The 13035-nt window shown below is 31.9% G+C and overlaps 1 protein-coding gene across 1 annotated transcript in view; it reads left to right on the top strand.

Annotated features, from left to right (window-relative positions):
* CCDC171 (coiled-coil domain containing 171) overlaps nucleotides 1–13035 on the top strand; it is a gene marked incomplete at its 3' end in the record, with an annotated part of 345924 nt that overhangs the window by 240674 nt on the left and 92215 nt on the right. The window contains exons 22-23 of the mRNA XM_082603964.1: nucleotides 7344–7489; nucleotides 9512–9566. Of these exons, the coding sequence (XP_082460090.1) occupies nucleotides 7344–7489; nucleotides 9512–9566 (201 nt within the window). The remainder of the gene's footprint in view (nucleotides 1–7343; nucleotides 7490–9511; nucleotides 9567–13035) is intronic.

The raw sequence follows: 13035 nt of genomic DNA, 5'->3' as shown, positions 1-13035 counted from the left end.
AAATAATTGATTTTTACTCAGCTGATATTGGATTTACTTTTATTAATATTATTTAATATATAACATATTCAAGAATTCAAGATAGTCATTTAAATTCTGTAGTACAATAAAAATATTAATGTAAAGGTCTTTTAATTATTGTATAGGATTATCTACCCTATTCAATTACATCACAAAAAGAATTCTTGAAATTGAAAAATTCTTCTGACAATAAGTTCTTTTTATTTAAATGTCAGAAATCCAACTATATGAAGCCCTTTATAAATTATTCATATTTTCTCAATTTTTAGTAGACATTTGTTTTAGGTAATTCTCAAATGATTTAAAAGCAGTATTTATATTCTAAATGATATTTTTCTGCAACCTAATTCATAGCTTGACTCATTTAAAATATTGCCAGGGAATTCTGAAGCTTTTTGGACCTCCACATAGCTAGGATTTTCAACTGGGTGAAGTTTTTAGAAGCTGCTGAGTAGTCTGTAGCTGATAAAGTCTAACAGAAGGACTTACTGTATTCCATCCGTTTATTTCTTAGCTATTCATTGAGAGAACATAGAGGTCGTATAAGAGCTGATTTTATTATAACAGCATCATGGTGGCTGTCACCTGCAGCTAGTTTCTGTCTCCTGAGGTCTGTAGTGCAGCCAAATGCAGTTTGTTTTATACTCTGAGAAAACATTACTGCCACATTACTGCTTACATGCCATGTGTCACAATAAATCTAGCTGCTGCTTGTCTGTTCTGTACTTTTCTGAGTGTATTTTCCTGTTGAGAGGGCTCTCATGATTCTCTTTATTATCCTCCTTTTTTTGTCATTTAAAATGTCCTTTAACTATTTCTCTCCCAGTTTACCTCATTGTTATCTAACACAGTTAGTCTACCAGAGTTTTGTAGTACTATGTGAGGCTTGGAACAAACAGCATTAAATATGTTTTGAACACTTTTATGAGGTTCCTTTTCTTTCCACTATATTTTACTATTGATCACTTTCAGTTAGTTTCCTGGGAAGGATTAACTTTTTTCCTTTTATATTGATGGAATTTAAGAGAACATTTTCAAAGGAACATGTGAGAATGTGGTGCCAATAATCATAAAGCATACAGCAGAGTCTTACAGCATACTTTGAAAATTTTAAAGGTGCATTTTCATTGCTCATCCACTCCATTTTTTCATAATCATCTACCATATGGCCTCTTTATAAAAGTGACTTATTTTATACTTTTTTTGTTAATGTTATTTTATCTTTTTCAAGTGTGATAGAAATAGTATTTTAAACAATTTATGTATGTTTATACATATGCATATATATAAGCGATGATGTAGAAATAATATAGAAACTCATAAGTTGCCACATATAGGTGGGGATTTAAAGAAGGCTATGTAATGACATTACATGTAGAAGTGTAAGTATTGCATTAATTAGGCATAATAAATTTATGTAGGCTTTTATGGTTTATAGGACATTTTCATATCTGTTGTCTTACTAGACATGTGAGTCCTAACAAGGACTGTCATTTACTGAACCCCAAAGTGGGGTAAGTGGGTAAGTTATTTGACTTTTAACTTTGGTTTATTAATGTCACCTATGTTTTACATAGAATTATTATGGAAAATAGTAAAAGATAATGTCCTTAAGAAAACTTAAAATTGCAGAAATTTTAATTCAGATTATCCATATAAAATATAGACTACCAAAACTGAAATTTATTCATATATTAATTTTACCACATACTAACATCTTTGACTATTGTATATTTATTGTAAATTCTCTAATTGCTTATCTCATAGATTTTCAAGCTTTATTATAAAATATGTCATTCTTTAGTTTCACCCCTAACTTGTGTACCCAATTGTAAATTTGGTGGTTGTATCATTTTAAATTTATACTTTCTGTGGCAGCCTGTGTAGTTTGACCTGCCCAGCAGCTACTAATTCTTGATTAATATAATTTTCTAGTTGTCATATTATAATAGTAGGGCTGAAGACAGTGCCATTTCCTTTTCCAACATTAGTTTTAGTGCCCTGAGATGTTTTACCCAATTTATCACAATCTAGGAATGTTTATTCAAAAGTTACAGTTGGACAGTAGTAAAATTTTAGAAAAAAAATGTTACAGATTTTTTTTCTTAACCTAGGAAATGTAGCTTAGTTCTTCATAACTCTTGTGTTGTTGTCTTGTCTTACATTTTCTATGACTAACTTTTATACCAAATTGAATAAGCCATTAGCTTTTAGTCTGTAGAAATGTGGATCCATAGATATTTCCCATTAGACAAAAAGGAAATCTATAAAAGCGATATCTCTTGGGGCTTGGTCTTCCTAGCTGGCCTAATGGTCTAAAGCAGTGTAGTACTGTACTCTTATGAGAAAGAACTATGTTGGATGATTCCCTTAACATCCAGAAATAATAATTGGAGAGTTGTGTACACTCTTTCAGGGAACTTTAACTTTTCTACTAAATACCACATTTATTAAGCAAATATTCTGATTCAGGGAATTCATGTTATAAATTTTATACTTTTGAAACTATTACTGAACAAAATTATAAACCTTGTATATCTTGTGTCATTTAAAATTAGAGCTTGCTGTGAAATAATGAGATATACTACATTTAAGTTGCCATGTTGTTTTGATAAGTTTTTTTTTAAGAACTTCTCTTCAAAAAACACCTCCATTGGTGATTGTTGCACAGCTTTGTGAATATAATAAAACCCACTGAATTGTACACTTTAAAAGAGTGAATTATGTGGTATGTGAATTATATCTCAATAAAACTGTTATTAAAAAATTCCACTGTATGAAATGTTTTCATAGGTGCAAAGCAATAGAATTTCAATTTATATTCACAATTAATTTTTAAAAATTGTTAACCTTAATAAATGTTTAAAGCTTTAGAAATATGAAATTATGTATGACTTAAGAAAGTAATTTGTTCTTATTCAATAGTAACATATGTTTATTATAGAAACTTCAGAAACTCTAGATAAGAAAAGACATTTTTAAAATGTGTGGATATTTTAATATTCACATCTATCCTGTATTCTGTCCCTAAGCTTTCTCTGTACTTAACTACTTCCTTGGTATCCATACTTTTCCTGCCAGCTTTCATTATTTATTTATTTATTTATTTAAAATTTATTATTTTTGGCTGCATCAGGTCTTAGTTGTGGCACGCGGGCTCTGTAGTTGTGGCATGTGGGCTCTGTAGTTGCGGCATGCGGGCTCTGTAGTTGCAGCATGCGGGCTTAGTTGCCCCGCAGCATGTGGGATCTTAGTTCCACGACCTGGGATCGAACCTGCATTCCCTGCATTGGAAGGCGGATTCTTAACCACTGGACCACCAGGGAAGTCCCATTGCCAGCTTTCATTAGTAGTACATAGCTTTTCATGACCATCTTAGGAAAACAACCAGTTGTAAAAATATCTTCTTATAAGAGTAGTTTAGTGAAAGCATTAGCTTTTTTTCCTGGACTATGAGAGGTGTACATGAGCAATGAGATAATTATCTTAAAAGAAATACAATAAATATCTTGCAGAATAGCTTCTGAAATATAGTAAGCTTGGAATTTTGCTGTAAAATTTTGCTTTAAAACATTTTGGATTTAAAGTGAAAACTCGGAATGTTTGATAAATAGTACTGTGGCATTGGTTCTTGTGTAGATGGTATATTTTCTTTTAAACTTTTGTTATCATTTTTAGCATTAACTTTCTAGCAGCTAAAATTGTTCAAAACATAGTTTAAAGATAAATGCAGTATCAGGCTTTGATTTTTTTTTTTTTTGGTAAATACTAAGACCTGAGTACAAAATGAGGGCTGTATTGTGGATTAAGTGAAATATCTTAAGGCTGTGCTGTTCTGATAACTGAACCTGAAGTGACCTTTCTCAGACACAATTACAGAGCTGTATGTTTTTCCTTTAATTTCATCAGGGGTTTAATTAGTATACAAATAAAACTTCCCTTATCTTCTTTTCTACCTAATTGGCTTGTCTTCGCTTGTATATGAAGTATGTGAAAGTGGGCTGTAATTAGGGTGACCGTGTTAACCTTTTTTCCTCAAATGTACTGTTGCCTAAAGGCCTCAAGGCCTAAAAACAGTGCTTTGGATTATTGCTTTGCAATCGCTATGGTTGTCCCATAGGTTTTCTCATGAGCAGAAGGGCTTTGGGTGCTGCAGGTTCCCACTGCTTAACAGGATCTTCATTCTTCTCCCCACTAAATGTTTATTGATTATCTTGCTGTTCCAGGCTCAGCCTCCAACAACTTAATATCAGGTGACAGTCAGGAGAGTTCTCCAAGTAATTAGAGTTGAGCATTGGGGGAACAATTAGGAGCAGAGTTATTAAACTTGATTTATCCTATTCTCCCCTGAACAGTTTCTTGGATATCAGGACATCACACTTTCACAGTCTGCCCTGGTTGAGAAATTAGTGGCTAACCTGCTTGCTTATCATCATTGCCTAGCTGCCCAGAGGTACACCCTCTTGGTTTCAGTCCTTCAGTTGGAAATATTAGAGTCCATAAAGTTTATCATGGGTTTTAATTAGATAAATCTGAACGGGAGAAAAGAAAAGCTGAAGTTAAAATTTTATATGTGTCTGTAATATATATTACATATGGTATAGGTACGTATGTATATACATCATATATATACACACACACCCCAATATGTTTTTCTTCTTTTAAAGCTTAGTGTTAGGATTTTTAAGGATTCTACTTTTGTCATCAAACACAAAAATGTGAACATCAGAGAAAAGACATATTACTGAATCACTTTTTATGTCTTGGTGTTTTGCTTACATCACCACAAACATTAGGACTCATTGATGTATATAGATTCCATTGTGATATTCCTCAGCTCTTTAAAATGAGAATGCTGTGTCCATAAGTTATATAACTATGATTATTCTTTTTTCAAAAACTGTTATCTCTTTATTTTTACACTAAGGAAGTATGATTCATATCACCTTATTTATACCATTTTTTGTTTGTTGTCTGTAATTTCAGTCTTAGAGTAGGCTATTCAGCTGTACCTCTGAAACAGTGCAAGCTTTAGAAGAGTTTGGTGGCTCCCTGCCATTGCCCCTGAGAGAAGGAGATGAAAGCTGATGGAAACTGGAAGATTTAGATATATAGTGGAGATTCTAATTCTATGAGTTATATCTTCTTTGGAAGGAGATCATAGAATTGCTGAAAAGTCAAGTATGGTTTTATAGTGATTTTAAGGTCATGGGTTCTCTCAGATTGGACCAGTGAGCTTCGCTCTGGGCAAGGCTGGAATCAATATCCTGAACATCCCTCACAAACATACACCTCTAGTCATAAGAATTACTGAGCAAGAGAATTTGAATGGAGTGGCACATTCTATTATTTCTGTTGGAAAAAGAACTCAAGCTTTATGTGTAACTGGTGGTGGATCATTAATTTTATATTCACATCTGAAAAATAGCATTTTTTATTACCTGAAAGATGTCAGAAATATTGCCTTTAAAAGGACTCAAATGGGTTTTATTTTTTTAAAGAAAGAACTCTCATGATACTTCAGTGCCTTTAAATATCTTAACATTGGCACAAAATAAGTAGGTTTAGCATGGCTTTTCAAATCTATTCTTTGTTGTCTTTTTAAGTTGGTTTGAATCAGTGACTACTTCCATAGTGGGATATTCTTAAAGATCTGTTAGTACTAAAGATTTAAAATTAAACATAATATCGAAAAAGTAGTCACAGTTTGCTTATTTCTAGTTTTTTGACTTGTATTTGTCTGACAGCAACTTGACTGTTTGAAAGTGAAATACTGAATTAAATTTCTTTTAGCATTTAAAAATACCTGGTTTAAGGGGAAGCTGGGACGAAGTGAGAGAGTAGCATTGACATATATACACTACCAAATGTAAAATAGATAGCTAGTGGGAAGCAGCTGCATAGCACAGGGAGATCAGCTTGGTGCTTTGTGACCACCTATAGGGGTGGGATATGGAGGGTGGGAGGGAGGCGCAAGAGGGAGGGGATATGGGGATATATGTATATGTATAGCTGATTCACTTTGTTATACAGCAGAAACTAACACACCATTGTAAAGCAATTATACTCCAATAAAGATATTTAAAAAAAAATAAACCTGGTTTTGCTTTCAATTCATATTGTTCAGAGTGAATTAATTGTTTTAGCTCCATGAAGGCAGCTTGAGTTTTTATACTACTTATTGTGAGTGCATTAAAATAATATTATTAGAAAAGTTTTAAACATGAAATTATTGCATCTTGGTTGTTCTTTACTGGGTATTTGAAGTATAGTTGTGAATGTTAATGTGTGGCTACACTCTTAGAAAGAAGAAAAAATATTATGTGTATGCAATCAATTATTTAGTTCACTGTCCAACAAACTTTACTGAAAAACTGGTTGATAAGCTCATATTCTAGAAACTTCATAGGCAAAGGAATGAGCAGATTTCTAGTGCTAAGAGATCCTCTGATCCCTATATTGTTTTACATCCTAGAATTTAAAATAAGAAAATATTCCTTTAACTTATGAGTTTTTGAATCTAAGACCTTTAGCCTTAAAGTTCCAAGATGAAATTGTACTCTTGTATCTTGAAATTTTTGTGCTAAGTGAATATTTCAGATTAAAGCACATAGCAAATATCAATCAACAAATTTTATACTTCTATGACTAGGAAAATATTTACAGAACATAATTCCAAGTGCAAGTAGTGTTTATAACTCTCTCTGTTGAAACATGTTGATCACATTTGTGTTTTCTCTGACATGAGAGTTTTTTATGGGAAATAAGTGAATTTTATTTTTGAGTCCATTGTGTTTGTTCACTGAGATGTGTATAGCAACATAACTGTTATAGATACATTTTAAAAGATAGGTGCTTTTAAATTTGGGGTTCCCCATTCTCTTATAGGTATCCTAATCTACCTTCCTCTCCATCATATACATACTTTGACATATGATAGTACTTGTTTTAAATAGACTCTAAATTTCATGTGCTTTTTCCATTGAAATCTTTATTTTTTATCATTAAAAGAAAACGCAACCTGAGGTTTTTAATAATCAAGTATTTTTAGTAAGAATAGAATGTATTTGCCTTGCAGTATTTGAAGAAACAAAACAGAGTTGTATTTTGCAGCTAAACATTTTTCAAAATCTTATCAGTTCTATCATTTCTAATTAGTAAGTATGTAAAATTTTTTGCAGAAAATTTGTTAAACCTTGATGTGTAATGACCCAAGTCTACTTCTCAGTCAGTCTGTATCCTTCTTTGTTTAATAGCCTATGGCATAAATTGAAGTTAATTATCAGGGCTGACAGGTAACTCTGTTTTCTGTCTGCTTGCAGAATCTCTCCGAGGCAAAGATGGAGCTGAGAAGAAAAGATCAATCTCTGCGTCTGCTCAATAGACATCTTACCCAGCTGGAGCAGGACAAGAGTCGACTGGAGGAGAACATCCATGATGTGCGGAGTGCCCTCCGCATGGCAGCCAAGTGAGCATTTGGACCTTGGGGAGATCACTTAAAACAGACAAAAGATCAATTCTTACTTTCATGCTCTGGGTTTTAGCCCTGGATAATACAGTGTTAGAAAACAAAAGTACAGCTGTCTCTCTTTGAAATTCTCTGATATATCCTCAAAAAAGAAAACTCTTAACATACTAAATGTATATTTTATTGAGAAACCTTAGAAAAGAATGTTTCTATATAACCTCTAATGCTGTGTATTTTAGGTTCTGTTGTAGCATTACATGTTTGAAACCAGGTTTTCATTAACATGAGACATAAGACTCTTTATTTTAAAGTTTTGAATAGTTTCTCCTATCACATATTTCTCATCCCTTTCTGCCCCACTACCTCCCAAATTTTCTTCTGCATATATTATAATATACTAATACTGCAAGTAATATTTCCATAAAGATATGTTAGTATATAATCAACATGTGTATTGTAGCATCTTTTTAAGTGCAATAAAAACATATTGATCATGGAAAATTCATTTAATTTTATAGCTGTATATTCAAATATGTTAAATAGAGAAAAATATGCAGTTTTCAGAGTGGGCAACTGGGTAAATGTGATGAGAGTGTTTTTCCTTTTACCAGGTAATCAAGTTGACATACACTGTGAAGTTCAAATTGAACAGTTCTCTTGGGTATTTTTATTTGTTCCCCACATCAAATTTCATGGAGTACTTTAAGACAGTCCTTTTTACAACAGCATGGCTTAAAGAAAATCTATTTATGGATTAAACATCTAATTTTAATAAACTCAGTGTTTTCTAAATTTGGAATTCTGGATTCCTGTACTTGCAAATACATACACACATATACATATACGTATGTATATATATATTTACAAATGTATAACTATAACTTAAAACTGTTTGGAGACAAACTCTTGTTAAGCATAACATAAGAAATATGAATGTAGTGTGTAAACTAAATAATAAAACGGGCAGTTTGCCATCCTAGGATACCCACAGCTTTGTCAGTGGGCTTGGAATACTGCTCACACATAATGAAAAAATGAGTTTACACAATGCCACAATATTGGCATGTTTGAATACCCACCAATACATTTTTGGAAAATTGTAAGGCTCTATAACAGTGCACTACCATATTAGTTATATGTAATTGTCATTTTTAAAAAATATAAGTTTGACTGCATCAGCTTTTTGCTGTCATTTTTCAGTCTCAGTTTCCTCATGTCAAATGAGAAGCTTAGCATAGGTAATTTTTAGTATGTCTCAGAGCATTGAAAGTTCTAAAATTAATGAAAACAAGATTATAAAACCTCTAGATTCATATTGTGCCTTCAGAATACTGCTGGTAATTCAGGAATTTGTCAAGTCTGAGATCTGTGACCATGGGCACATGTTCTTATAACACTAAAGAAAGCTAATTTGAAATTTGGAGAGCTAATACATTATTTACAGTTTTCAATTTATAATTCACCATTAAAATTTTGTCTTCAGCATTCTCATCCCAACTTTTAATTTCATCATAAAGGCTAAACTCAATATACAAGGCTAGAGAAGAAAATAGTAACTTTGCATATTTCTAGTCAAGGCCATAGAAGGTTTTTGTGTAATTATTATAGCACAAAAAACCCATGGGGAAGGGAAAATATTATTGTGCCCAGTATGATCATTTATATCTCCACCACTAACATTTCTAAAGTCTTTTTCATTAGAAGCCAAAAGAATGCACGTTTAGCCTTTTCAGCACATTGTAAATCAATAATGTAATCATGATTTCTTTTTTCTTTCTTTCTTTTTCACTCTCTTTTAACTTCGAAAATATCCGTAAGAAATTTTCCCCCCTCTAATTTTTGGTAGGCAGTATAACTGAAAATAAGAATTAAATGCAGAAATATACTAGTGAATATGGTTAGGTTTTACACTTTAGGAAAAACCAACCCTTATTTTTCAATAATAGTCACTTATACTAAAATGTGTAGCAATTATAGTAAGGTTTGGGTTTTACTAACACCTAATCTTTATTTTGTTTCTAGGGACAAAGAATGTGTTGCTAATCATATGAGAACAGTAGAAAATGAGCTTCATAAGGTATTATAATTTTTCTTCAATATTGTTCAAATTGTATTATGACACAGTTTTCCTAGTCATTAATTTTATTAACTGCAAAGTACTTTAATTCATTTTGTAGCTTTCTTTAAAAATAAATTAACAAAAGGATCCTTTCAAATAACTGAAAATTTGTATTGAGCTATGCTATATTGCATAACTTTTTTCAGAATTCACTTTATGTATGTGATAAAACTATGAAAATAGTGGTTTCTCCAAACTGGTATAATTGCACTTGAGTTATTTGTGGTCTTTGCTGACTGAACTAGAGGTCATTAAGGTTCATATATGTCTTATAATGATAAAATGTTTGACCACACTGTCTAACCTCTTACCACTCTTAAACCTACTATAGGATACTATATACATATATTAATATAGAGAGAGAGACATAAAGTATTGTATTTGGCAGTACTCATATACCTTAACCTAGGCAGTAATGTTTTTCAAGTTGTAATTTACCTTTTTATAGGAATGTATTCTTAAAGTAGAAATTGAATATACTTAATTATAATCTGTTATTTTCAATTTGATTACTTCTGTATGATAAATTGACTTTTAGTTTGTAGTGATGAACAGCATAATAAGGATATTACAATATTACTAAAAACTTAATATTGTTAAGTATTGACTCAATACTGACTGTGTATTTTGTTAGCACTCCAGATTCAAAGATGTCTCATTATTTCATTATTTAAAAGTAGAGAAATGTTATTTGTTTCTGTTATTGTTTAACAGACAATTTGTTGGAATAATGTAAATACCTAGTACTTTTAAGATATATGGAATTTATGAATGAATCATGTTTAGAATAATTTTGTGAATCAAGTTTTTTATACAATATATTTATTTATTTATTTATTTATTTTTTGCGGTACACGGGCCTCTCACTGTTGTGGCCTCTCCCGTTGCGGAGCACAGGCTCCGGACACGCAGGCTCAGCGGCCATGGCTCACGGGCCCAGCCGCTCCGCGGCATGTGGGATCTTCCCAGACCAGGGCACGAACCCGCGTCCCCTGCATCGGCAGGCGGACTCTCAACCACTGCGCCACCAGGGAAGCCCTACAATATAGTTTTTAAATCACTTAAAAATATCCTAAAAACTAATCCTGTTAAGGAAATACAAAATAACATCAATAAACTAATATTTAATACCTTTTAACATTTTAAAAACAATGGACCTCTGTATTCCTTGATATTGAAAGTGACTAGCAAAAAGTGACTCACAGAAAGTATTCTGAAAAAAAAAATCTAATACTCTGAGTGCTATTTTTAAGCAATCTTATTTGAAATTGTGATTTCTCCTCCTTCCCACTTAAAAAAATTTAGCCTGTCGGTGTAGTTTAAATATAATCACATCAAATCCATATATGCTAGAAATATGGAATTTAGGTTTGTAGGAAAAGAGACATCTTTGGTTAGATTTTTTTTGGTATGTGGTGAGACTTTGGATAGGAAAAATAAATTATGTCATGTATATGGCATACCTTTTTATACCAGTTAATGTTGCCTTTGAAATCAATTGTTTGTCATCTCCCCAGACAGAGGAAAGTAATGTTGGTTAGCAGCTGTCTTGGGAATGGACTTTGACATCAAACAAAAACCATCATCAACGTGAAATATAAATGTTGTACCTTACCCTTTCATTATGAGAATGGCAAAATACAATAAATAAAATAAAGACTGATTGCAACAGGACAGTTGTAATCATACAGTTCTTCATTTGCAGTTGTTTTGATTTTCGTGTCATATGGAAAGAAAGATGTCTGCAGAATTGGCCTACAACCACTGTAGATTTACTTTTGCTATATGGCTTTTTAATCTCCCTTCAGATGTAATAGTTAGTTATTTTGATTTAAGTCTCTGGAAATTTCTATATGTATAGCGATTTTTAAATTATCAATTACTTTTCAAGCTTGAAGTGAAAATTTAGGAAAGGCTAATTGATTATTGGGCTAATTCTCTTTTCTACGAAGTATGGGTAAGAACGAATGGGTGATAAGGAAGAGACCCAGAGGGTCCCTCTGAAGCTCTCAGGAAGGTGCAGCCCACCTGTCTTCAAGCCAGAGTTTACAGGTTTATTTTTTTTGGCCACTGTGGACTGTCCAGTGGCATTTTTCTGTCTTGGAGAATCTAAGAGTAGTATAGAAGGAGGGTCCAGGCTCTTTCATGGTACAGTAAAAATGACTGTGGTTACATCCAAGTTCTTCAGCATAGTTTACTGTACATAGTCAAATAGTATAGCTATTCATATTTCTTAACCACATACGTTTGCAAGGTATGCACCAGTTATTCTAGAATAAAACCAAATTTTAACCTGCTGAATTGAATTTTAATACTAATTTCTCACAATAATCAAATAAAAAGAACTTACTTTCATGTAGAAATTATTTTCTTGTACTTTAAAGAGCTTAAACTAAACATGTTTGCTTTTAGGAAAAGTGATTACTTTTTGTATATTTGGTAATTTTTAAATTTGATGCATTAACATTCAACTTTTCAAATCCTAAAACTGTATATACACAGCTGTTGACTGTATATTATTTTTTAAATCCTATTTGGGACTGATATTAGTATTTAATAAAGAAGGCTAGTCATTTTTTATTTAAAAGCATATACTTTTTTTTTCAAAGAAACAGAAGTTTTTTTAAAAAAAATTACATTTAAATATATTTTATTTATGGCTGTTTTAAATATAGGCCAGAAGTTAACTTTTTATTAAGAAACTTTTTGGGGGCTTATTTCAGGTTATTTGGGATTAAGAAAAGTAAGACAAAGAGAAAAACAAAATCATTACAACATTTCATGAGGTACATTTTTTTTTAATACACACACTTTTCTGTTTAGTTGAATTCTGAACTACTTTTTGTATTTTGGAAAAAACATAACTATTGAACTTTAAAAAAATCACCATTTAAACTATTTTAAAAATGTACAGTTTAGTGGCTTTCAATATTTACAATGTTGTGCAACCATTACAACTATCTAACTCCAGAATATTTTTATCACCCCCAAAAGTAACCCAGTAGCCATTAAGCAGTCACTCCTATACCCCCTCATCCCATTCTGTGGGTTGTCTTTTTACTTTTTTGTTAGTGTCCTTTAATCAACAAAAGTTTTGAACTTTGATGAAGTCCAGTTTTTTCTTTTGTTGCTCATGTGTTTGGTCTCATATCTAAGAATGCATTGCCAAATCCAAGGTCATGAAGATTTTACCCTATGTTTTCTTCAAAGAGTTTTATAGTGTTAACTCTCATATTTAGGTCTTTGGTCTATATTGAGTTAATTTTTGTATATGGTATGATGCAAGGATCCAACTTCACTCTTTTCCATGGATATCCAGTTATCCCAGCACCATTTATTAAAAAGACTGTTCTTTCCCTCCATTCAGTAATCTTAGTAGCCTTAGTGAAAATCAGTTGACTCTATCAATTGACAAATCAATAGATCA

This window comes from Mesoplodon mirus, assembly GCF_964341445.2.
Source record: "Mesoplodon mirus genome assembly, chromosome: 1".
Taxonomy (NCBI): domain Eukaryota; kingdom Metazoa; phylum Chordata; class Mammalia; order Artiodactyla; family Ziphiidae; genus Mesoplodon; species Mesoplodon mirus.
This window is presented reverse-complemented; position numbering and strand designations above follow the sequence as displayed.